This window comes from Rhipicephalus microplus, chromosome 1, assembly GCF_043290135.1.
Source record: "Rhipicephalus microplus isolate Deutch F79 chromosome 1, USDA_Rmic, whole genome shotgun sequence".
Classification (NCBI taxonomy): Eukaryota; Metazoa; Arthropoda; class Arachnida; order Ixodida; family Ixodidae; genus Rhipicephalus; species Rhipicephalus microplus.
The window spans coordinates 150,179,473-150,206,536 of record NC_134700.1 but is presented as its reverse complement, the minus strand read 5'-3'; the positions used below and the strand labels follow the sequence as shown (position 1 = coordinate 150,206,536).

The following is a 27,064-nucleotide window of genomic DNA, read 5'->3' as shown; positions in this document are numbered from 1 at the left end:
TCCGAGGACTGATCGAGAGAAGGCACACGCACACTTTTTTATGGCTTGCGCTTCATGTCTACTTCCCACCTTTAACCACCTCGAGTTCATGGTATATACTAGTTCACTGTATTCATGGCACTGCGGCCCAACGCTTGCTAAACCTTTCTAAAACCAAGAAGGTTACGCCCAGCGAGTATAACGTAGCAACCCTTTCTTGTCAGATAGTGCTCAATGTACATGCCAATGGCTGCTATGGAGGAATGAGAGACAGGAGAATTCGTCTTTCAGTTAACGCACACGCTGCGAATGTTTTATTGTTCAACAATGCACAGAAGAAATCTCTCACCGGCACCACCTTGGAGGTCAAAATGTAAGACTGGTTACACACTACTACTACTACTGCTACTACGAGGGGCGAACGGTTGCCGCTATAAGGAGCTTCGCCCCTAAAACTGGAAAATTGTGACGAGTGTATAGCGTAGCGGTCTAGCATAAAGAAGAAAGAAGGGACTGTAGCCGGTAGTCTCACGCTGTGCGGTGTTGAAGGAATAAGCAATAAAAGGCAGAACATCGTCCTAATTTTTGTGATCTGATGACACATACCTAGAAAGCAGTTCATGAGAGTTCTGTTTGTGTGTTCAATGAGAACATTTGTTTGAGGGTGATAGAGCATAGAGGGTCGAAAACTTGAAGCACACAGACGAAGCATCTTTTCGGCGACTTCTGCCATGAACTGGAGTCCACGGCCACTAATAATGACTTTTGCAGATCCGTGTCAGAGAATCACTTAGCGTAGCATGAAGAAGCACAAGTCACGTGCAGTAGCCGATGGTATAGCGGCCATCTCATAGTATCGGGTCAGATGATCGGCATACAAAATGATTTAACGATATCCTTTGGAGGACCGGGGAAAGGGACCGAGTCGGTCGGTTCCAACTTGCTCAAATGGAGTTCTTGGAGGTGGCTTAGGACGTAGCCTTTCTGGAGGAGTACTTGTAGAACGCTTTCGTCTTTGACATTCATTGCAGCTAGACACATATTGCTGCATAGTCTGATGCATTTTAGGCAAGTAAATCCTTTCTTGAAGGCGGTAGAGAGTTCTCGTTGCTCTTAAATAGCCGGATGTTGGATCATCGTGCATGGCTTTCAAAATTGAAAAGTAGAGACTCTTGGGGACTACCAGAACATAGCGCGAACCTGTAGTACAATAGTTCTTGTATAGTAGCCCGTTGCGCATGCAAAAACGAGTGGCTGATGAATTCTGTCTGCTAGCAAGAAGTTACTGTAGAGCACTGTCCTTTTGCGGCTCCTAATTGCACTCTTGTCAGAGAATCCTTTCTCCAATGATGCAATGTACCCGTCGAAGTTGTCCACGTCACAGTCCATCGAAGGAAGTGGCAACCGCAAAAGGCAATCTACATCAGCGTGCCGGCGACCACTTTAATAAGCAACTCTAAAGTCGTACTCTTGTAGGCAGAGTGTCCAATATGCAAGTCTACTGGATGGGTCGTGCAGATTGACCAGCCAACACAGAGAATGTTGGTCTGTCATGACGGTGAAGGGGCGTCTGTAAAAGTACGACCAAAAGCGTTGTACTGCGAAGGCCACTGCAAGAGACTCCTGTTTCGTAACAGTGTAATTACACTCAGGCTTCTGAAGGAGTGACTCGCATATGCCACGGCATGTTCTTTAGTGCCGACACGCTGAACCAAAACAGCACTGACACCAACGTCACTAGCGTCCGAGAGCACTTCCGTCGGAGCCATAGGATCGAAGTGTCGGAGAATCGGGTGGGACATCAATCGGAACTTCAGCTCGCTAAAAGCGGACGCACATTCCGCGGTCCATTCCAACTGCACTTATTTTTAGAGCAGACACGTGAGTGGATGCGCGATATTAGCGAATGCAGGAATGAAGCGACGGAAGTTCGAACTTAGTCCCAGGAAGCTCTGTAGTTTTTTTACTGGGCGAGTCTGCTTGAAGGCTTCCACTGCTGCCATCTTCGCTAGATCAGGTCATATCCCCTCTTTGTTCACCAAGTGGCCTAGGATGAGTGTTTTACTCTCTCCGAAATGGCATTTTCTTTAGTTCAGTACCAAACATGACTTGCTTAAACAATTTAGCACAAGGTTGAGTCATGTGTTGTGCTCACAGAACATGCATTTAAAGATAACTACATCATCCGAATAGCACATGCAGATTTCCCATTTCAAATCACGCAAGATGTTGTCCATGAAGTGCTTGAATGTAGCTGGCGCATTACACAGCCCGAATGGCATCACATTAAATTCGAAAAGTCCATCGGTTGTTACAAATGCAGTTTTCCCCTTATCTTTCTTGTGCATCAGTATTTTCCAATATCCTACTCTTAGATCGACAGATGAAAAGTAGGAAGCTGATGAAAGGCAATCGACAGCATCATCGATCCGTGGAGAACGATATATGTCCTTTTTGGTGATGGCGTTGAGATGATGGTAATTCACGCAAAATCCCCATGAGCGCTCTTTCTTTTTAACCAAGATTACTGGCGCTGCCCATCGACTGCACGATTCCTGGACAACATTTTTTTTGGCATGTCACGAACTTGGTCATTGATTACCTTGTGCTCCGAAGGTGACCCATGGTATGGTTGCTGTCGGATAGGCGGATTACATCCCGCCTAAATGCGGTGTTGTATACGAAAAGGGGAAAATGATGGCGGATCGTCCTTCTGGGCAGTCGAACACTCTAAAGTGTTTCGTTAGGATACTCGCCAGTTCACGGCGCTGGGTTGTGCTTAGCGCTTTGTTGATCATAGTCATAATCAGAGTCTGTGGCGTGCGCATTGACTGAACTAGGCTCTTCTGGGGAATCGCGGCACTCTTCAAAGATTACAAGAGAAAATACTCGCTGTTCATGAATCACCGCTGGTTTCAGACCCTCCGGCAGTATCGTGGGTTCATTGGAACAGTTGATGGTCAATGAGCAAGTGCGCCCTTGAACAACTGGCAGCGTACAATAAAGTATCAGAACATTCTTTTTCATGCAACTAAGGTGTATCGGCTCTATCATGGCGTCAAATGTTTTTTTGGTGGAAGGGGAACATGTGATTGGGACACACTTTGCTGACAATGGTGGGACAACTGTATCCATGCGTACGCAAAAGGCACTTTCGGTACATGGTGCGTGTTCCATAAATGCCGACGAAATAACAGAATCTACAATAATTTCTCTCGTTCAACAATCGACATTGACATCACAAAGCTTTAGTAGATCTAGTCCCAGTACTACGTCATCCGTGGCAGGAGGTAGAACTGCGAACTCGGCGTTAAATAAATGACCACCCAAGCTAACTTCAACACTGCATACACCAACAAAATATAGGGGCTCATAATTCACTCCACGAAGCGTATCGGCGCAGTCCCAGCAAAACATCACTTTTCGCTTGAGAAGGCATTTGAACGCGAAACTCATCACTGTAATAATTGCTTCTATGTCCACTAAGGCCATAGTCGAAATGCTGTCTATACACACAGACAGCTTATTCTTAAACATACAAATGTATGGAGGTATTTTTGTAGAAATCGTGAGATGGTCCAGTGACCTCATTTCCAACGGCCGCGTCGACTACCGTATAAACCGGACTATAGGTCGAGTAGTAATATAGGTCGACCCCCCAAGTTCAGGCTACCGAAAAAGAAAAAAAAAAGAAGAAAACAACCCAAAACTGCCGAACCACATTTATTTGCGAATTGGGCGCACTGCATCCCGATCGTCGGAGCTCCCCTCTACCACCATCGCAACTGCTCCTATTCGTCCGACGAAGCACAACTGTCTTCTGAAGACGAGAGTTTGTCGCTGGCCGCCTCCCACAGTGCGTCGTCTTCAGTGCCATCCAGCGAGTTGCTGATGCAACCTTTCTTGAAAGAATTTTCCACCATGGAATCCGGCAAGGAGCGCCAGGCGGAAAGCACCCAGCCACAAACAGTCGCAAGCGGAGGCCTCTGTAGGCGCCCCGTCGGTGTCTTGGGGTTGTTGCCGGACATCCACTCTTGGTATTCCAGGTGCACTCGGTCCTTGAACGGCTTGTTTAGTACAACGTCGAGCGGCTGGAGGGTGGACGTCATACCACCTGGTATCACAGCTAGGTCCGTTTTCCCGTCGCCGAGTGCGCGTTTCACTGCGTCGGTCAAGTGGCCACGAAACACATCCAACACCAGCATGCTGCGAAGACGCAGCAGTGCACCTGGCCGACGGTTCCACACCACTCGTATCCATTCGAGCATCATGGCCTCGTCCATGTATCCCTTTTTGTTGACGCGAACGACAACACCGGGCGGGAACACTTCCTTCGGCATTGTCTTGCGTTTGAAAATGATGAAGGGCAAAAGCTTTCTACCATCTGCCGTGCCTGCCAGCAGGACGGTGAAGCGCGAGTGCTTGTTGCCAGTGGACAGCAGCTTCACATCCTTGGCGCCTCGCTGCGTGATCGTGGTCGACGAAGGCATGTCAAACCACACGGGGGTCTCATCAGCGTTGCCAATCTGCCCCATCATGTAGTCGTTCTGCTCCCGAAGCCGGTTTACGAAGCGCTGAAAGTTTATGAGCTTGTCCTCGAACTCCTCCGGCAAGTTTTGACAGATGGATGTGCGCCGCCGGAGAGAAAATCCTTTGCGTCGCATAAATCGACGCTCTCAAAGTTCGGTGCACGAAACTCTTCTCTCGTGAGCCCAGCTTCCCGAGCGAGTTCCACTGCTTTCTTGCGAATGGTATCCACGGTCACTGGCAGCGAGCGCGCACGAACTTCCCGCACAAAGTCCGCTAGCTTATCCTCCAGCTGCGGATGAACAGCACTTCGTCCACGAAACGACATTTTTCAAGGATTGCACATCTGCAGCTTCCCTTTCTGCGCCCTCCAATAGCGCACGCTTTTTTCTGATACACCAAAGCGGCGCTGAGCAGCCATATTCTCGTTCGCTTCTGCGAACTTAACATCTAGTTTAAACGCAGCTGAGTACTGCCTCCTCAAACCGCTAGACATATTCAGTGAACGAAAAAAATAAAGGCCACTAAAAATGCAGCGCAATGTCAAGCGGAGCGAAAACTCGGGACAGATCGGAAGCAAATCACGAACACAAAAAAAGAAAAAACAGAGTGCGATTGGATTTGGATGCGGATATGGCCGCGTCTGGCTTCACAAGCACATGCAAGCCATATGTTGCCAGACAGCGTCGCACTTTCGGCTAGACACCACTATATAAGACGAGGGGCAACTTTAGCTTATTATTTTATTGAAAATATCTCGACCTATATTCCGGTTTATACGGTAGTTCTCCTGATAGGGCGACGCATATCGGTGCCAACAAGATGGCGATCAGCTTTCACGAGGAGCAGGCGGAGGCGTCAAGCTGTGATTGGAGGCCGGAGAGGGGTTTCGCAGCATCCCTGATTTGTGGTTGGTTGATCTTTTTGTGAACATATAGCCACTTGAACCACAAGGTCGCTCAGATGTAGACTGGTGGTACCTCTGCCGCTGGCGGCGATGGCAGTATCTTGCAATGTGACCCTCGCTGCCACAGCTGCTGCACACGGGCAGAGGACATTCAAAGAAAAGCTGTTGCGAGCGCTCAGCCATGAAGGGTCGTCTCATGGATTGCGAAGGCTCTGTAGTCTGGACTGTAGCTGTCCGTAGCTGTGTGCCGCGGCTGAGACACGATAGTGGTGCCCATAGTGCTGCTCAGATGCGAACGTTTCTCAATGCGGCCACCTTCTTCCTGGTTTAGTGCGATCAGCAACCCACACTGACAGTGGCAAAGGAGCACATGGTGCTACTGGCGTTGAGTACTGCAGAGAATAGGTGACATCGTGCTGCCGGAGTTCTTCACGCACCATTTGCCGAGTAGTTGAAGCAAGGTCGGCGGGCGGACTCGCATGAATGCTAGCGACTGTAGTTACATTTGCCAATCGCCCAAATTTAAGTGCAATGCGGCGGCGGGTCTTCAACGTCTCAAAAGTACGGCAATGACAAAGAACATCCGAGACAGTGGTGAGATCTTCTCGACCTATCAGATAGTTATAAACATCTTCGGCGATACTCTTGAGAATATGTCCAACCTTACCTTCTTCCGACATCCGTGGGTTTATAATCTTGCACAGTCTGAGGACTTTCTCGATATACGTGGTGCAAGTCTCCACAGGAGTCTGAGCTTTTTGAGCAAGTGTCCTCTCAACGCATTTCTTCATGGAGTCCGAGTCGCTGAAACATTTCTTTACTTCTTGAACAAAAAGGTCACATGTTGTTAACGACTCTTCGTGATTTTCATACCACATGAGAGCGGTTTCCGTCAAAAAGAATGCTACATACTCAAGCTTGGAGTTAACGTTCCAGTGGTTGTAAAGGCTCATCCTGTCATAGTGCTTGAGCCACTCGTCCACATCTTCTCCTCCTCTTCCAGCGAACGGACGTGGTTCCATGTAGTGGCGAATAGGTGCATCCGGCATGGTCCTGGGCTCGGTAGCAGCAGGCCCTGTGTCTTCCCCTCGTTATGGAGCATAGAGAAAGTCGTCAGTGAAAGACCGGCAAGGTGACGGCTCTGGCGAAGTTGAAACGGTTGTGGCTCCGTGGTACGTTTACGTCGCGCACCCCTCACCTACACCTCTCTGTCATGCCCCGAATGGAGTTTATTGAGACGCAATGCAGCGGTAGCTTCAGCAATCTTCAGTTTGAACCGAGACTGTCACGATCGCAAGGCACATCCTTTTTCTCTTTTAACCATAGACCCCCTGCACACAGGTGCAAATACCCAAACTACAATTGTAACAATATTGTACTTACAAGTTCAAGAAGTGTTGTGCAATTATAGGCCATTACAAGCACAGTGCCTAAGCTGTGGCTAGACTGCAGGACTGCCAGAGACAAATGGAGCTCTCAGTTCTGGAACTTACTCAAGACGTGGAAAAAAAGCGGAATAGTGAGCACGATATGCTCTCGCATCTTGTGCAGCCAAAGGAAAACATCTGTTTGGAGCTGGTCACTTCTGAGACAACTGTGCTGTACCGTACGCACGCACTTGGCGTGAAAGTTTCAATGCAGTGGTTTTTCTCTGCATCTGCGAAGCACGACACTCAACTCAGCAAGTACAGAAAGTTGCTTTCTTTCTGCAAAGCGCCGTGTACCTCAATGTGGTCCTAAGCAACGAGGCAACTGCTCGGCAGCCTAGTGCATTCAGGTTGTCATTGTTGCCTATCCAAAGCACGCACTAAGCAGGCTTAAGGGGGCAGACTGGTCTTAGACATTTTTTGTTTATTTCTTCAGTGATCTTGATCAAACTGCACAGGATTATGCAGTTTTTTCTGCTGATTTCAAATATTTATTTAGTTTTCCTATAACGAATCTTGTTCCTGAGATAACTTAAGTTCACACCCTATTGTTTAAGGCCGCCATAGAAAAAAGGGCTTAATTAGAAGTGACACATAAGATATGCCAACATAGACTAATAACTATAGATTGAAACTATGGAAGAGTTTTCTGTTTTAAGGCCTTTCTTGGTTATTTTAGAGCAAAATGAACTAACCATTTTCAAAAGCAGTTAGATTTGTGTTACAATTTTGATGAATAATTAATTAAAAGGACTTGCGCTCTAAATTCTGCTCCCATACTTGCATTCTACACACATACAGGTTTCCATTGCAAAAAAAAAAAAAAAAATGCTGTACCGGTCCTAGCTGCAGAGATATTGAGGCCTCAAAATTGAACAGTTGTAAATTTACTTTTTTGAGAAAAATAGAAAAAACTAAAAGCACACAGCTTCTTCAAAAAGCAACAGTCATGGTGCGCATGTTTTGCAATCCTCATAAAGGTGCTCATAAATTCATAGCAGAGCTTCTAACACAGGTGCCGGCAAATTACAAGGAAGCCTCAAGGTCTATTCCTCATTATATTGCATGTTCTGCATGTTAACAGCGCCAAGAATCTGGACAGTTATAATGACATTACAAAAAATTACTACTTCCTGGTGTGTGAAAGTTTGCAGAGAGATAGAAAAATACTTGCAGATACCAAATATGTCAATTTTAAAAATGAATTTTTTGTCGCTTTTTGGTCCCAAAGACCAGTCTGTCCCCTTAAAGTAGCGCTAAGCCATACCTGTGCCCGAGCAGATAGATGACGGTTATAGAGTTGGTGATAAGTCATACCGGCGCACTTCGGTGACACATTCAACTTTTGTGGCACAAAAGCCGTACGCATGCTACGCACGTATTGATATGCCTAGGACCCAAACCACTCTAGGCGATCAGCAAATGCATTGGCTCTATGCGACTTGGTTGGGGATTCTCTGCTACTGCATTTTAATTGTTAGTATGTTTAAAACAGGTACGTGATAACGAGGTCTGACTGTACTTCTAATGAATCATAGCCAAGGCGATCTCTATCGTCAAGAACTGAGGTACTCGTCTATACAGTAGACACTCAGTAAATGGAAATCTGTTAATTAAATGGAACTACTGTTTAAATGGAACTATTTCCTCTGCTATGCTTGGTTTGAGCCTTGTATTCTGCACCTATGTTCTTCTCTCAGTAAGTGGAACTCCCGTTAAGTGGAACATATTTTTCCGGTCCCTTCAGGTTCCATTTAGTGAGAATTTACTGTACTTGGAATTCCTCTTTGCCAGCATTTCCTTCCAATTACAAGGGGGCATTAGCAGCTCCTTAACCCAGTCACAGCTGATAGAATAGCAACATACTTGACAACATGGCTTTCATCATCTGCATTGAATAGCACCCCTGGTCTGACACTTTTTAAATTACAGAGTTAAAAGATCCTTACATCTCTCGTTTATCTCATTTGTTGATGCTTCCGTTTCTAGCAAAGGCAGTACGCCTGTCATTCTATAGAATCCCTATCTGTCAGTTCAGCATGCCATCACCAATCTTGGGGGTAAATCTCCTTAGGACCTAGCGTTGCCCATGTCCGGGGGTGTGCACGCTCATAGCACTGATGTAAAAACATCTGTGAAAACAGCTGTGGTGGCCAACAAAAGTTTAAAAGAACAGAATACAAATGTCAAACAAAAAACAGAAGGCCACACCACCATAAAAGCACCGACATTTACCCACTCCTCAACATAGCTCGGCATACTCACTCATGAGTACACTTCACACTCATTCATACTCATTTGAACATGATGAGTGTGAGTATGAGTGAGTACTGATGAGTATGAGTAGGAGTGAGTAGAACGTGAGTGAGTACTCATGAGTATAAGTAAGAGTGAGTATGAGCGTGAGTGGGTGCTCATGAGTGTGAGTAGGAGTCAGTATGAACGTGAATGAGTATTCTTCGTGTAAATAGGAGTGAGTATGAACGTGAGTGACTACTCTGAGTGTGAGTATAAGTGAGTATGAATGTGAGTGAGTACTCTGAGCGTGAGTGGAATTGAGTATGAACGTGAGTGAGTATTGTGAGTGTGAGTAAGAGTGAGTATGAACTGAGTGAGTACTCATGAGTGCGAGTAAGAGTTTGAACATGAGTGAGTACTGATGAGTGTGAGTATTCGTTAGTATGAACGTGAGTGAGTACTCATCAGTGTGAGTATCCGTGAGTATGAATGTGAGTGAGTATTCATCAGTGTGAGTAGGAATGAGTGAGAGCTTGTGAGTGTGAGTAGGAGTGAGTATGAACGTGAGTGAGTACTCTGAGTGTGAGAAGGAGAGAGTGTGAACGTGAGTGAGTACTCATGAGTGCGAGTAAGAGTTTGAACATGAGTGAGTACTGATGAGTGTGAGTATTCGTTAGTATGAATATGAGTGAGTATTCATGAGTGTGATTAGGAGTGAGTGAGAGCTCATGAATGTGAGTAGGAGTAAGTACGAACGTGGGTGAGTACTCATGAGTGTGAGTAGAATTGACTGCAAAGGTGAGTGAGTTGCTGTGAGTGTGAGTAGCAACGAGTAGGAAAATGAGTGAGTTACTATGAGTGTGATAAATATTTGTAACCATCGCAACGGCGTCCTCAATACGTTGGAAATAACGGGCACTATGGCATGCGAGCTTCCTGTACGTAAAAGCCTTCAGTTACAGTTTGGAAACTGGAGGTGCCATCCTACATCAGATGGGGGGGGGGGGGGGCGAGGTGACCGCGCAAAACTCGAGTTGAGGGTAGCCGTTCATTTTATTGTAATTTGAATTTTCTAGGCTGAATAACTTTGAACTGCCTGTCCTTCCATTCTTGCCAGCTTCTATTCTTGCTGCACTTACTTCTTGCGCTTCAGTATACGCAATGCGCTGATTATACATGTAAAACGAGGTCTTGAGAAGCCCTTTAACGAAAATCACCGCGCGAGTCGGTTCAGAAAAAAGAAATGCTCTGCGCAAGCGACAAAAAAAAAAAAAAAAAAAGCGCTGAAATGGCCCGTGAGAGAAAGCACATTGTGTGCGCTACGCACATTGTGCGCTACGCACATTGTGCGCAGCGATTTTGCAGTTTCTATCTCTGCGTTGTCCCTCAAGTGAAGGTTGCCTTGAACGAAAACCTTAAATGATCTCATGACCTCTCAAGCGTGAAGTTGTGTGCAAACTTCGCCTTCTCAGTGCCCCATTAAGAAAAAAAAAAGGAAAGCTTGGAGGACAGTTGAGCTTCGCCGTCAACAGTATAGTATGCGATAGGGTAATCGGACCCTGTTCGCATTGCCGTTTCAATCTCTACCCTCGCTTCACTTTTCGCCGGTTTATTATGCCTTCAACAGTGCAGACACAATGTGCAATAAGCGCCCAATCACCCTTGATAATTTATTCTATCATTCACATAACGCGGGCTAGTACAAAAACACACATAACGCAACTCGTTAATTACCGTTTCATTCGGCTGTCCGCGATAACCCTGCGTACGCACACTTCCAATCAACCTTAACCGCATCCGCAGATCCATAAATAAGGCCCCCCTGCAATCGTCAGTGCGGGCACGGAGCCAACGAAGCCTCCGCGTGAGCGCGACCCACAGAGGAAGGAAAACATCTCCGAAGGTACGCACAATTTCTTGAATGCAAAACTGCCGTACGCGACGCATTCCATCCGAAGGCGAGGCAGAGAGGGGAGGCGCCGTCTCAACGGTCGCGCAGGGCCACAGAACACCTACCAGTGGCCGGGCGGCCGGGGTGGCCGCGGCGCCGACGTGGCGGCGAAGCCCCGGCGTCCGCCTGTCCCGCTAGTGCAGTCAGAAGGGGCTAGGGGCAGTGGAACGAACGAAGCGGCCGAGCCGGATGGCATGGCAACGTCCTGGGTTCTGGCGGGTAATCATAGCGGCGGCGGTGTAGTATACTGAAGCTGTCGAGATCGTCTATATTTCGCGCGCGTGCGTCGTAGCCTACGAAAGCTCATTTTGAGTGCTTGTAACGCATTACTGAGATTCTAAACGATGTCTCAGCGTCTCCTACGCGTCATGGCACACAAATGAATGTGCAGGTGCGTCGTAATTGCGCTGAGTCATTGCTTGTTTGTGGAGCCTACCGACCCCAAAAGAAAGCGACAATTGTTCAGCTCGATTGTTTCTTGAGTAAGCTGAGTACACGTAACGCAACCTCAATGTTAATATTGATCATCGGCCTGACAACGTCCACTGCAGGACAAAGGCCTCTCCCATGATCCGCCACTCAACTCGGTCCTGTGCTTGCTGCTGCCATTATGTACCCGCGAACTTCCTAATCTCATCTGCCCACCTAACTTACTGTCTCCGCCTAACCCGTTTGCTTTCTCTGGAAATCCGGTCAGTTATGCTTAATGACCAGCTGTCATCCTGCCTACGCGCTACATGCCCGCCCCATGTCCATTTCTTCTTTTTGATTTCAACTATGATATCCTTAACCCCGGTTTGTTTCCTGATCCACTCTATTCTCTTATTGACTCTTAAGGTTACAACTACTATTTTCCTTTCCATCGCTCTCTGCGTCGTCCTCAATTTAAGCTGAACCCTTTTTGTAAGCCTTCCAGGTTTCTGCTCATTAAGTAAGTACCGGCAAGATGCAGCTGTTATATACCTTCGTCTTGAGGAGATAGTGACAATCTACCAGCCATGAGCTGAGAATGCTTGCCAAATCTTCTCCACCCCACTCTTATTCTTCTAGTTAGTTCAGTCTCGTGGCTCGGCTCGCAGGTACTACCTGTCCTAAGTAGATGTATATACCTTTTCCAACTTCAAGTGCACTGCCACCTATCTCGAAGCGCTGTTTTCTTTCGAGGTTGCTGTTCATTACTTTCGTTTTCTGCCGGTTATTTTGTAGATTCCAAGAGAAGGAAAGTGGGAAAGGGGGAGACAAAGTTTGGTGGGCAGATGAGATTAGGAAGTTTGCGGGTATGAAGTGGCAACAGCAAGCAAAGGACCGAGTTGACTGGTGGAACAGGGGAGAGGCCTTTGTCCTGCTGTGATGATGATGAGTATGTGAATGTAAAAGTACGTGGGTGAGTGCGCCTGAGTATGGGTAGGCGTAAGTATGAAGGTGAATTCTTATGCGAGTGCAGAGGTGAGTACTGAGGGCTTATGATCTTGAGCAGGTGTGAGTATGAAGTTGAGTGAGTAACTATGAGTCTTAATTGAGGTGCACGAAAAATTGAAGTACAAAAAGGAGACACCTGGACACAGCGTGCTGTCTCGAGGTGTCTTCCTTTTGTACTTCAATTTTTCGCGCACCTCAGGTAATATGAATTACCAACTCGCCCAGCGGTCCGTGTTTCTCTAAGAGTGTGAGTAGTCGTGAGTATGAACGTGAGCCATGAACAATGAGTGTGAGTAGGCGTGAGTATGAACGTGAGTGACTGTGCATAGGTGTGAGTATGAACGTGAGTGACTGTGAGTAGGCGTGAGTATGAACATGAGTGAGTACTCATCAGTGTGAGTAGTCGTGAGTATGAACGTGAGTGAGGGCATATGAGTGCTAGCTGGCATGAGTGTGAACTCACACTTGTGAGTACTCACACTTGTGAGTACTCACAAGTGTGAGTAGTCGTGAGTATGAAATGAGTGAGTACTCATCAGTGTGAGTACTCGTGAGTATGAACGTGAGTGAGGGCCTAGAGTGTCAGTTGGCGTAAGTTTGAACGTGAGTGAGTACTCATGAGTATGAGTAAGAATGAGTATGAACGTGAATGAGTACTTTCAGTGTGAGTAGAAGTGAGTTTGAACGTGAGTGAGTACTCATGAGTGTGAGTAGGAGTGAGTGTGAGTAGGAGTGAGTAGTATGAATGTGAGTGAGTACTTTGAGTGTGAGAAGGAGTGAGTATGAACGTGAGTGAGTAGAAGTGAGTGTGAGTAGGCGTGAGTATGAACGTTAGTGAGTACTTTGAGTGTGAAAAGGAGTGAGTATGAACGTGAGTGAGTACTCTGAGTGTGACAAGGAGGGAGTATGAACGTTAGTGAGTACTCATGAGTGCGAGTAGGCGTGAGTATGAACGTGAGTGAGGGCCTATGAGTTGGAGTAGACGTGAGTATGAACGTGAGTGACTGTGAGTAGGCGTGAGTATGAACATGAGTGAGTACTCATCAGTGTGAGTAGTCGTGAGTATGAACGTGAGTGAGGGCCTAGAGTGTGAGTTGGCGTAACTTTGAACGTGAGTGAGTACTCATGAGTATGAGTAAGAGTGAGTATGAATGTGAATGAGTATTTTCAGTGTGAGTAGAAGTGAGTTTGAATGTGAGTGAGTACTCATGAGTGTGAGTATGAGTGAGTATGAACGTGAGTGAGTACTCTGAATGTGACAAGTGTGGAGAATGAACGTGAGTGAGTACTTTTAGTGTGAGAAGGAGTGAGTATGAATGTGAGTGAGTAGGAGTGAGTGTGAGTAGGCGTGAGTATGAACGTAAGTACTTTGAGTGTGAGAAGGAGTGAGTATGAACGTGAGTGAGTACTCTGAGTGTGACAAGGAGGGAGTATGAACGTTAGTGAGTACTCATGAGTGCGAGTAGGCGTGAGTGAGGGCCTATGAGTGGGAGTAGACGTGAGTATGAACGTGAGTGAGGGTGAAGGCTGAAAAAATTGGAGTGAGTGTGAGTGAGTAGTCTCTCAAAGTGCCGACCTATGCTCCTCAATCAAAGCATATGACAGAGGAAGAAGTTAACAAGTACAAAATAAAGTCTCTTAAGCAGAAAAAAAATAGGAAACCACAGCCTCATAAAAGTGACAAAGCAGCAATACCAACAACATGTAAACAAACCAAAACATCTGTGAACTACAACGTCATCAAAAGGCTGTTAACCATAACAAACAAAATAAAAAGCCACAGCACTGTAGAAGCACCGACATTTAACCAGCTATCAATCAAAGCATATAAGTTGATATAACAGAACAATACTAGGTTGGCAAAAACAAAATGGAAGGCTGTTTACCAGAGCAAAATAGACAGCTGCAAGTCATAATCTAATGCACATTGCTTCGCCCCTCCTCAACATTCACTTCGCGGATATGCGTGGATTTTTGTTTAGAAGTTATTGAAAGGTGCGACAGTCATTGAAGGTAATCAAACCTCCTCAGCCACCAGTGCTTTCCAACAGCAGCTGATAACATTGACATAGGGGTTAAAGACATAACGGCTCATTACGTACTGCTATAAAAAGTGGTCTTGTATCCACAGGCAGCCAGACCCGGGTGGTGAATGTGATCACTGCATCGCAGCCCGGGGTGGTTCGTACTCTGAGCCGGACTGTGACACCCGGCACGTCAGGTTTGAGCCAGCGCCCGAATGCCTTGGGACTGCGACCCACGCTGGGCTCCGGTGCAAAGCCCAACGTGATTGTTGTGCACAAGGCTCAAGTATGGCCACAAGCGCAGCCTGGAATGGCGTCATCGTCGTCTCATCTAAGCGGGTCTACGGTGCGTTAAGTCGCCTTTTGGTCAGATGTTTTGTCAGTTCAGTATTATGTGTATCGGTGGTAAGCTAACTGGGCAAGAAGCGACGCAGGAACACGCAGAGAAATAAGAGTGCTGCGTGCGTTTATTGTTTTTTTACGCTATTTCATGATCATGAATGACCAACCATGAGCTCATTGCGATGCCACTGCGAAGTCTATTGGTGTTTGCTGTGACATTTTACATGTCTCTTTGCACCTGCTTGAATTTCATGGTGTAGCTGAACTCTGTTTGAAAAGGACGCTAGATAACACTTTGCAGTTTTACCGTAAGTAATACCCGCCACTGAGTAAGCAGTACTTAAGAAGCGCATCAACCTACGTTGCCATGACGCATCTTGTTGTTAGTTATGAAAATTCTTGGAGACTTGCACATTGCACCCTTTCAGAGCTTCTTGTTTTCCTATTAGCTGGCGTGGTGTGTAGTGTCTTGACGTTCGCCCTCTCGCAGGACTCTGTTACATATCTGCAAAGGCAAGACCGACCCAAAACCACTGTGGGGGCCTGTGGCACAGTGACGGTCGTCAAGACGTCGGTTCCTGTTCCCCAGCCCTGCGTAGCACCTGTTGTAAGGATGCCCAGGGAAACCACTGTGAAGACTGTGCCACGCCTGTCCGTACCCACAAGAAAGGTGATGGGTTTTTTTGGTCTTCTTTATTTGGACTCTTCCCACCCCTTTTTTTTTCCAACCACCACATCTCTGGTCACAGTAATTGCATTACAATGGAGGCGAAGTGCCATGTTTTAACATCGGGAGCAGCCCGCTGCGGCATGTCTCATAGCCTGTGTCACTTTTGAATGTCAAACACCATAATTCACTCTTTTTTTTCCTTCTTCGTATAGTGTGTTGGTTTTTCGTATAAGAGATCATGGATCTGTCAGTGTGTGTGAAAGCATTCCTGGGAATCATCTTCCAATGGATTATTGCAGAGGCTGTCTCTTCCTCAGGAGCACTGTGCGAAGTGTCGGTGCCATACTACTGAAGGAAGCATGCACTAGTGAATGTGCATTTTTGAAATTTGATAATCTTGAAAAGTAACTGCCAAAAGATCTATCTAAAATAATGTAGAGAAAACTGCTTTGTAGAAGCATTTGTATCCTCAGGATCCTGCACATCAATTATTAAGGCTGCTTTGGATGAGGAAAAGCCACCTTTCAAGATGTCACGAAAGCTGCAAAAGGCAAAATAATAAGTTTGGTCAAACTTCTAGGACTGCATCGCACCACGAGTGCAGCAGCTGTCTTATCGCTGCCACTGGGGACTTATTCCAAAAGCTTCTTTCCTTGTGTGCAATTTCAATCATCTTAGCATGGCGGGGTTTCAATAGAACGAGAAGTCTGGCAACATTCCTGAAGGGTGATCCTGAAACATTGATTGGATAGGCCATGCTTGCATAAGGCAAGCTATTCGTTTTGTGCTTCCCATTGTGAGGTGCAACCTAACTTAGACGAACATTTTTTGTTTTGTATTTTTGTTGTGCTTACACCACCATTTTTGTTTTGCTGATGTTGTCTTCATTGTTGATCAGCTCAAGAAGTAAAAGTTGACATAGAGGTTAACGCTCTGGTTATGTAGTGTAGGTCTTAAATCAGCACAAAACACTGACGGAACTGAGGTTTAGTTAAGATTTAACCAAAGCATAAATAAGAATATACTAACCACTGTGATGAGTTAGTGGCTTCACTGTGACAGTGCTATGTTCTCGGCGTTGTGTTGTGGGGCCGCAAGTCCGGCACCTATGGGCGCACCCTTCTACAACTGCTGCGCTGACTCTCCTTCTCAACCGCTCCACAAGCGCCCTTGCCGTCAACGCAGCCACACGCCGAAAATTCCACACCTCGGCCATTGCAAGCGATGCAACAACCAGTGATAGTGACCCTTTCTTTGAACGGTCCGCACAACCTTAGAGTTAACGCATCGTTGATCGCCATAACTATAATGCGTTCATAACTTGTCTCTGTTTCACTTAGTTGTTCCTTTTCATCTTTTACCGTTGGTCATAAAGTTATATTTTTCCTGTGTTAAAAGTGGCTTTTCTTTTCCTGCCTTGAAGCTCTGCTTCTTTGAGAAGTACCTATAACACAAAACCTGCATAACACCAAGTCACCCCATTACAACCATTTCTATTTCTGACTGTTACAGCCACCGGAGCAGACGTCGAATTCCAGCAGCACTGGCGGCTCCACTCTTGGAAACAGCGGTAGCAACAACAACAATAGTAGCCTGCTTGCAGAGGTGATGCATGCTGCAGGCATCCTCCAAGGCGAAGGCGGCAGTGGGCAGCCACCGCCGTTGCTTGTTATTGGTGAAGATGCGGTGCCACCAGCTGAAGTTGAAGTTGCCATCGACACTGTGCCTGTGGATGACAACGCTGTGATATTGGACGACGGCCAGCTGTGTGAGTGCTTGAGATCTCTGGCCAAGTTCCTCGCTGCAATTGGTTCTGCAAGTTTCTGGCTGTGCCACTTTGTCCCCCAACATTTGACAATTATTTTTTACTTCCCACGTAGTTTCGCACATTGAGCCCATCGGCAAAGCAATAACAATGATGACTCCATTTGTTGTTTTGTGATGCAGTCATCATGTGAAATGGCACATCAACCTCTAGTCATTGTGTTTAAAAAGGCAGTCTCCAAATGAGTAGACTTGCAATAATTCGAACTCTGATAATTCTTACTTTCAGTTAATTCAAACAAAATTCAATTTTTTGGGTGGCCCTCTATTCTTTCGATGTATTTAGAAGCCTCTTAATTCGAACTCCCTCATTCGGTCAATTCATACTTTTAGCAGTTCTATACCAGAAAATATCTGCTGCTTTTCCACTACAATTTAAGAATTTGCGTGCATATATACAGTCGAGCCTACATATAACGGCCCCACTTAAAACGAACTTTCGCTTAAAATGAACAATATCCGCGTGACCGTCAAATTATACATTGGTTCAATGGCACAAAATCGCACTTATAACGAACGTCTCCGAGCGCTGCTGATCGGTTACAGCGAACGGAGTCAGCGGTCTGCCGACTTCCCAGGAAACCAATTTCGACCACCGATCAGGCATCGGCGAGGTGCCCATACATTCTTATTGCTAAACGCCGATTTCGCCTCCGCGCCCCTCTAGTTGCCACTCTCCCCGACTACTTTTTGTTATGCACCCCTCCGTCCTTTGTCCCCTCCGCTACCCTGGGTACCCCGCATCGCCAGACGAGGCTCGTGTTTTCACACTGCCACCAATCTTTCGAAGACCAGTCGGACATCTACCCAGTTTTTGATCGCTGGTACTGTCGTTGGCGTCGCCGGTTTGGAGTTACCAGACGATTTGCCAACATCGTAGGCCGCCGACTGTATCCGATAGTCTGCGTCTAGTGCACGCGCGTACGCTACCCCACTGACTCTGATAATTTGCGATTAGTTTCGTGTTTAGGACTTGTTTTCGCTCACTTTGCACTCAACTGAGCATGTCTTCCGCGCGCGCGTGTGGAAGCCGAAAACGGCAGTCAATTTGCGCGGAACGAATCGCGAAATATCGAAGTTCGTGAAGCCACGCAAACCCACCGGTGCAACGAAACGATTTTTTGACAACGACCGCCGATTCTTCGAACACCGCCGTGCGCACCGATTCATGCGGCCATGCACTCTTTCCAAGTTTTTCTACGTGTGAGTTTCGCGGACCTTTCAAGCCAGCTACCCAACCTGCCTCCTCTCTGTGTGTTTTGGTTTTCAAGGTCGCCCTCCCGCCGCATCCTCCCCTCTCTTTATCGCAACTCATTCCTCTTCTCTCGCAAGTCTGCTCACCTCTCTTGATCACAACCCCTTTGCCCGTCTCCGCCGCTCCGCGACACCCGCCACGCTGGCTCGAATCAGTTTCGTTTTCTGACTGGAAACGGGCCTAGAGCTGTTCCACCGGCTCTGGCATGTGTGTCGCGTGTGCGTGTCTTGCTCGCTCTTGGTGTGCGCGTGGTCATGATGGCCGACGGGAGGACTAGCACGCTTTTTTGTGCCGCTCTACAAAACGTCGAAAGTGTGACCGCTTGGCTTGAGCGTAATCAGCGCGTTAGGTGCCGCGTTGCGGAGCGCTTGCTCATAGCTATTGACCGCCTGGCAGCCAACTTGCCGCTTCGGGAATCCCTGTATTCAGCTGTGGAGATGGTGAATATTTCGTGGGCGGCGGTGACGACTACATGCGCGCGAAACTGTTTTCGCGAAGCCAAGTTCGTCGACGTCGGGCCCGATGCCGAGCCTGAACTTTACGAATTGCGGCGGCGATTTGTGGCCACGCGTCATCGCCTCCGACCTGGGAGAGCGGGTGGGACATCTGTTGCGATGATTTAATTACGGCCGATGATGATGCCGACACTGCGGAACCATGCACGGATTGGGGCATTGTGAATTAAGTACGTGGCGAAAGCGATTTGGAGGAATCGGATTGCAAGAATGACATAACTTTGGAGCCAGTGCCTCATGCAGATTATGCCGTGGGCCTTGGCGAATGAGCACCCTGCCGTTTTAAATGAACTCAAGACCACCCTTATCGCTTCTGCTCTTCGAAACACGTACATTGCGGACTTTTTGGGGAACAAAGAAAAGTTGTGTTTTCACTCGCAACTTTTTTAAAAGCTGTGTTTCATTTACTACGAACTTCGGGATACAGCGAACGGATGCCGCGTCACGCTCAGGTTCGTTATAAGCGGGCTCGACTGTAACCCTAAATGTCTAAAAAGGAAAAATAAGCACTTCAGCTCTTCAAGAAAAAAGGCGTTTGCTAGCAAACAAATGTTTGAAACAAAGCACACACACGGTAAACTGTGATGCTTCTCAGCTGGTATAGAGAGCTTTGTGCTGAAGGCACATGTAGCAAAGAAGCAGTTGGCAGTTCACGATTTCTTTAAAACGTCTGATCAGCAGTAAATGACCGATAAACTCATGGACCTTACACCTCTGCTTTCTGTTCATTGCGATTAAAAATATTTTATGTCTTATAAAATCGATGCCTAAGCGTAATATGTGATGTAATCTCACCCATAGTCATATATCTGAGAACTTCTGATAATTCAATTTTCTTGATAATTAGAACGAATTTCAGAGGTCTCTTCGAGTTCGAAATAATGAGAGCCGACTACAAAACTCGTGTAGAAGGATGCTTTGGAGTGTTAGTGTCACAGGGTTTTGCAGCTTTTTCTATTTGTCGTTGTAGTGGTTGACAGCGAGGTGGTCAACGTGGTGGAGAACATCCCAGGCGTGGTCGTGGAGGAGGCACCGTGCCTGCTGCAGGACCACTTGGTCTGCCACGAGGTGGAACTGGTAACCCAGCCTGGACCACAGCTGGAGGTAGGGATGCTAGCAAGCTCTGCCAACTACACTGTCATAATAGAACCAACATTTAACGAAGCCAAGGAAGGTGTGGGGCATAATAATTGTACTGTATTAAGTGCATCATAGTAATTACTAAGCTTGTGTGAATGTTTCAAATATTCGAACGAATAGTGCAGTATTCGAATTCGCTTCAAATCGAATTTAAATTATTCAAAATTTTGCATTATTCGAAACAAACGAATAAATGCATATTAATCCACATGTGTCATCCCGTAATGGTGGTTTCACTGCAGTGGAGTGGTGCTAAGCCGTAAAATCACTTATCAAGGTGTATACCATATTTACTCGCATAATGAACGCACTCGCATAATTAACGCACCCCCAACTTCAGTCGTCGAAATCTGGACTTTTTTTCTCCCAAGTACCGTATTTACTCGCGTAATCTTCGCACTCGCATAATTATAGCACCCCCAACATCGCCCAAGAAAAAATACGATTTTTTTTCCTCGAGTAATTATCGCACCCCAGAAAACTGTCGCAATATTGTGGTGTGCTCGTTCCAGCCATTAATGATGATAGCGCACACAATCTGGTGCCATCTCTTAAGGATCAAGCGTACTATTGCACGGAGATTCAATCCAGTTCAAGCCAAGCCGAAGTGGCCAGTGCGCGTTGCGGCGTGATTTGTATGTTGTGTCGATAATTTTGGCACGTTATGGGGCGATACTGAAGCCACACGGCTGCTCCAAGTTGCAAGTGATAGATGATGCGCTAAACAACGGCAACAGGGCCGTCGGTAGGCCCTTCGGAGCCTACGAGTTTTGTGTTCGCTACTGGTGACGACACCTGAAATCCACCAAGACGCGTTTTGCCTGCTGTGTGCCTAAAACTGGGATTGATGGTAAACTTTATTTCTTCAGAAGGAAACTGCGAATGATTCTGTTAAATAGCCATCAGCCCAACACTGACGTACTACGCTTACGTTTTGAGGGCTCCTGTTGAGCGCCGACCGCGACCGCTACGCCCGCAACGCCCACAAGCTTCGCGTATGGTATTCTAATTATCGACTATTTGCTTCCACAATTTGTATCTCAAATAAATCATGGCTTGTGTTGAACTTCTGCTTTTATTGTTGAGGTAAATTCAAATTACTACTTATTAAAGCTTGCTGTAAGTTGCTGGTGTGAGAATTCCGATTTGCGGCCACTTCGTTTGCTTTTTCGCTCTCTGGGTTTTCGTGGAAAGTTTTCCCCGCGTAATTCTCGCACCCCCCCAACTTTGCATCGATATTCTGGCAAAAAAAGTGCGAGGATTACGCGAGTAAATACGGTAACAGACGCAATCCCTACATTCGTCCATGGCAGTCCCGCTAATCGACACCTGGTTCCTCCTTGCCAGTTAGATTTATATGCGCCCAGCATTGCTGGCGACGCCCGTTTCAACTGTCTGGCAGGGATCACTTCTGGCCTTCGTTCACTCCTTATACATGCATTTGATGTGGTCTGTATATAATTTATTTGGGCCCACATCAAGCGGCCACAGCCAGGATGCCCTCTCGGGGCGATGACGAGCTCGTTGCGTGCAAGTCGTCCTGCAGTCACTTCTAGGAGGTGACACTGAAACACGTCAAACTTCAGGCGTTTGTTCAGGCGCTCCATCACTCCTGGACGAAGTCTGTCAATTCCCATTCACATCGGAAAATGTTACATTTTTCGACCCCCAGAAACTTCTCAGGCCTCTGCACATAAAGAGGTCTTCCATCTGTTTCCTCCAACCACAAATGTTTCACTCGTGTGCACCAAACTGCCATCTGAGATCTCTTCGCTTTTAAAGGCAGCCAAATACTGTTTTCATGGTCCTCACATGATGTAAAATCGTGGCCGTCAGGAAGTAGGACTAATGCCAGTGCTGCCTAAAATGCAGAGGCCTGATGAAGATATTGCTGCACAATGCCGAAACCACAACTGCCAACTCTCGGCTGAAAATTCTTGGGGTCTGCATATAGTCAGAGGCCGAAATTTCACATCATAAAAACAAGAAACCTTCGACTATGTGCGGGTTTTTACAGTAATCTTTTATTTGTTTCATTTTACGCTTTGTTCCCCTGGTGTTTGCTACTTTGTATAAATAAAGGCTGCTTGTTGTTTTAATTCCAGGTCGTGTCAGCGTTACCTTCGACTGAAAACAGTCTTGCTCAGTTGACCCAGAACGGCCAAGTTGCTACCAAAGAGCCAGTGAGCCATAAAGCTTTCCCAAGTAAGCCTCTTTGCTAGAATGAATCCTGTTTTGCCAAGAGTGTTTGTTCTTTTTTTTTAACCTTTCTAATCATTCAGACATCATAATCTTAGAATTTTCTATCTTTGCTTGAACTTTTTATACGGGCAAGAATCTCTAAGAAGTCGGCAGATGCACTTCTCAGCTGTTTTAGGAGATGTACATAAAGGACTGTGATAACATTAAAGATGGTATGATGTGTACGGAGAAGGAAATTAATGCCATGGACAACATATTGATAATACATGTCATTAGTAATAGTCCTTGCTTATTGCACTGTAAGGGTGGCCGAGAGAGGGAGTTACGTGACGGCATCATCATCATCATCGTTGGGACTTGGCCGAGAGAGGGCACTACATGATGGCACCATCATCATCATTGGAACTGGTAGTTGTGGGGGTTGCGTGTGTGGGGAAGGGGAGAGTTCGGCCTGGTTGGGGAGACTGGCAAGACGTAGCGGTGTGTTGTGTGCGATTTAGGGTTAGCGCGTGACAAGTAGGGGCTTGTCCGGGATGGCTTCAGGCCCGACAACAGCAGCGGATAACATGCCTAAGGTCCAAGGTGTCGTTAAAGAGCTGTTGCTGGGCACTGACGGCTCCGCCATAGTGCACGAACGAATCGCAGCGGTTGTGCGCGATCGAGTGATGGCGACGCCGCTGCCCACAGCTCTGCACGTGGGAGCATGGACTGTGATCGCTAACACTGGCGCGGTTTCTCAGGCCACCGACGACTGTGCACTTCAGCTCGCGGCTGCGCAACTCCCCCGCTACTCCGGTGTTAGAGATTTGCAGTCGCCGGAGGAGTTTCTTGAACGCCTGGAAAACTTCTGCCTTGTGATGGGGGTCGCCGCCGATAAGCAACTGACTCACGTGGCACCGGCTGCCCTTAAGGGCGGCACGAAGTTGTGGTGGTGGTTCATGCGCGGGTTCGACTCGTCGGAGCAATTCACTGCCGCCTTCCGCTTCAAGTTCTCGTCGATTGACGCGCGTCGCCTGAAGGCGGAGCTCGAACAGTGCACGCAGCACCCGGAAGAGAATCTGAAGGAGTTTATTTATGCGGTCGCTACGTTTTACAACCGCATCAGGGAAGAGGTCTCCAAGCCGAGAAGGTGCAGCGCGTACCGAGGCAGATGCACCCTCAGCTGCAAGATTTGGCGGAGGGGCATGCCTACAACGACCTCGCCGAGTTGGTGAAGGCAGTCGACAGCCTAATGGAGCGGGCTTGGCGTCGCCTCCAGTACAGACCATCGCCACTTCCGAGCAACCAAGTAGCCAGAGATCCGGCGTTCCGCCCTAGCCTGGATCTGTCTATCGCTCGCTGCCGCAGCCGAGCACTATGGAGACGGCGTTTTTTGCTTGGTTTGCTGCTGTCCCACCGGTGCCGTTGACTTATCACTGGCCATTGCATCCAGCTGCACTGGACCCGTCATACTGCCGGGACCGGCAGTACTCTTGCGACACAGCGCCTCCGTTCTCACCCTACGGGCCGGGACCGACGCCGCGGCAGGAGCCCACGAGTGGAGCAATGCGTGTGCAGTGCCATCGCTGTGGTGGATTCGGCCACATTTCTCGTAACTGTGCCACGGATCGACGAATGGGGCCACCCGTTTGCTTCCGGTGCCAGCGATCGGGTCACCTGCAAGCACAGTGCCCAGGAAACCAGTGGCGGTAGGTGCTGCCCGGCGGACACCTACGGCAGTGCCCACCAAGTAGCGACCACAGCCGATGGCAAAGGGCCCCTTATGGAGGTTCGTATCGGGTCGTCGATATTCAAGGCCCTGCTAAACACAGGCTCAAGTGTAAGGTTCTTCGGACCGCACGCTGCGGCGGCGGCCCAAGCTTCTGGAGCGAAACCTAAGGCAGACGTACGCGTGCTGCGTTTGGCATCAGGCTGGTCGCAGTCAACCATGTCTCTAAAGTGCCAGATCGAGTGGGCTGCCGGTTGCCGCAGACAGCAGTTTTTGTGCGTTCCTGACCTGTGCCGTGACGTTGTCCTTGGTAGGGATTTCCTGACGGTGAGTGGCATCTCGCTGCACGTGTCACTTGGTGGCTGGACTATCGGCACACAACCACAAAGAATTGTGCCCTTTGTCAAGGCCGTTAGGGAACAGCCAGAGGTAGTGGATGATTTTGGAGACAGTCTGCGCTGCATTTTTGCTGAGGGCGAGGCCAGTGTGTGTGCCAGTGTGCCGGAGGCGACTGAAGCCTGCAATGTGATTATTCCCGGCCACTCATCGGACCTAGACCCACGCATGAAACACGTTTTAGAAGAGTTTAGTGAAATCTTCACCACCACTCCGGGCTGCACAACCCTGGCAGAGCATCGCATAGACACGGGAGACAACCCACCTGTTTGATGCAAACTGCAACCAGTGAAGCCAAGAAGCAGGCCATCATGGACAACTGCATTCACGACCTGCTGGCACAGAACCTCATCCGCCCTAGCCAAAGTCAGCATGCCAGTGCTCCAGTCCTGGTTGAGAAGTCTGGTGGCTACCGCATGGCTGTGGATTACCGCCAGCTGAATGCACGCACTAAGGTGCCAGTCCACTCCATGCCCAGGACTGATTGGTTGCTGGCACAGCTGGGACGAGCCAGGTGGTTCTCAAGTTTTGATCTTTCACAGGTTTTTTTTCAAATCCCTGTTCAAGAGCAGGATATTCCAAAGACAGCGTTCATTTGCCATCGGGGAACCTTCGAGTTCTTGAGAATGCTCTTTGGAGTTGCCGGAGGTCCTTCCACGTTCCAGACCCTGATGGACCGACTACTGGAGGGAATCAATCACCAGTTTGCCATGGCCTTTCTCGATGATGTCCTGGTGTATTCGGAGACCCTAGAGGATCATCTCGAGCATGTTCGGGAGGTATTGAAGCGGATAAGTTCGGCACAGTTGACCATTAATTCAGAGAAGGTGCACGTGTGATGTCAATACCTGAAGTTTCTTGGCCATGAAATATTGCCCGGGCAGTGTAGGCCGGACAAGGAAAAAGTGCGTGTGGTGCTGGACTATCCTCAACAACACTCGGACAGCTGCAGGCCTTCCTGGGACTAGCAGGCTATTACAGAGGGTTCATACCTCAGTTTTCTATCGCTGCACGTCCACTCACAGAACTCCTTAAGGAAAACCAACGTTGGCGGTGGGAGCTGAAGCAAGAGGAAGCTTTTAGAGCACTTAAGCAGTTCCTGGCTGACGATGTCTAGTAAACTTGCTGGACCTCAACAGACCATTCGTGGTGGAAACAGACGCCAGTGGAGTCGGCATTGCAGCGGTGCTTCTGCAGGAAGCCAAGAGTGATGCTCAACTGCGTCCAGTAAGCTTCATTAGCAGGGTCCTCACTGAGGCAGAGCAGCTATACAGTGCAAGAATGGGAGTGTCTGGCTGTGGTGTGGGTGGTGGACAAGTTCCGACCATACCTTGAGTTCACCGACTTTGAGATACACTGTGATCACTCCTCACTGTCCTGGATGTTCACCACAGACCAGGCCTCACCACGTGTAAAGCGTTGGGTTTTGCGGCTGCAAGGTTTCAACTGCAGGATCAAGCACAGGCGGGGTCTTGCAAATGTGCCAGCCGACGCCTTGAGCACAGCTCCCCTTCAGCACCAGGAAGTTCCAGGCCAGAGTCTACACGAGACGCTGTTCCCTATGGCTGTTCCAGAGCCCAGCCCACAAATCAGCTTTGAGGCTGTTGCTGTAGCGTTTGAAGTGGACGACACTACTGTCTTGAATGATGCAGGGCTCCTTGACCAGGAACAAGAGCAGGACCCCATACTGTCAAAACTACGAACTGTGATGAAGGGAGGGAAGCTTCCGCCCACTGACAGTGATCAACCTTTGATCAAAGACCTGGCGGAGACGACCGAGATGGAAAAGAGTGGGTTGCTTGTACAGCACCAAGGGAACAGAAAAGTACCTTGGCTACCAAACCATCTCTGCAACTTGGTCCTGCGACTGTCCCATGACCACCCGATTAGCGGCCACTCCGGCTTTTTTAAGACCCTCAAACGCATTTCTCAGAATTTTGTGTGGTTGGGTATGCGCTCAGACATATCTAAGTATGTGCGATGCTGCCAGGTTTGTCAGCGCACCAAAGCCCACCGCCAGAAGCCAGAAGGGCTGATGAGCAGCCAATGAGCCACTGCCCCTATGGAACAGCTCAGCGTGGACATAATTGGGCCCTTGACTATGACGCCTCGACGTCACAAGTACCTTCTCGTGGTAATTGACAAGTTCATCAAGTTCATTGAACTTTTCCCATTACGGGCAGCAAACAGCAAGAGTGTGGTGGCCTGCATGATCCAGGTTTTTTGCAGGCATGGCACACCTGTCTCCATTTCATGTGATAATGGAAAGCCCTTTGTAAGCAGGTTGTGGAAGGGCCTCCTTGGGCACTGGGGCATACAAGACCGACACACTGTTCCGTACTGCCCTGCCGGGCAAATGGTGGAGTGCCACAATGGCACTACCAAGCAGTGCCTTAGGGCTTATTGTTCCAACCACAAAGACTGGGACCAGCACATCCCTAAAATTGCTCTGGCCATGCGCACGGCTGAAGGCGTTGTCACGGGCTACACGCCTGCCTTCCTCTGTTATGGCCGGGAGCTGAGAACCCCATGGACACAGG

The 27,064-nt window shown here is 48.0% G+C and overlaps 1 protein-coding gene across 1 annotated transcript in view; it reads left to right on the top strand.

Moving 5' to 3' along the window:
- The window catches only part of LOC119178625 (uncharacterized), a 97,285-nt gene that overhangs the window by 41,315 nt on the left and 28,906 nt on the right, over positions 1–27,064 (top strand). Inside the window, exons 11-15 of the mRNA XM_075887472.1 lie at positions 14,580–14,818; positions 15,305–15,484; positions 16,997–17,252; positions 20,049–20,182; positions 22,324–22,423. Coding sequence (XP_075743587.1) covers positions 14,580–14,818; positions 15,305–15,484; positions 16,997–17,252; positions 20,049–20,182; positions 22,324–22,423 — 909 coding nt within the window. The remainder of the gene's footprint in view (positions 1–14,579; positions 14,819–15,304; positions 15,485–16,996; positions 17,253–20,048; positions 20,183–22,323; positions 22,424–27,064) is intronic.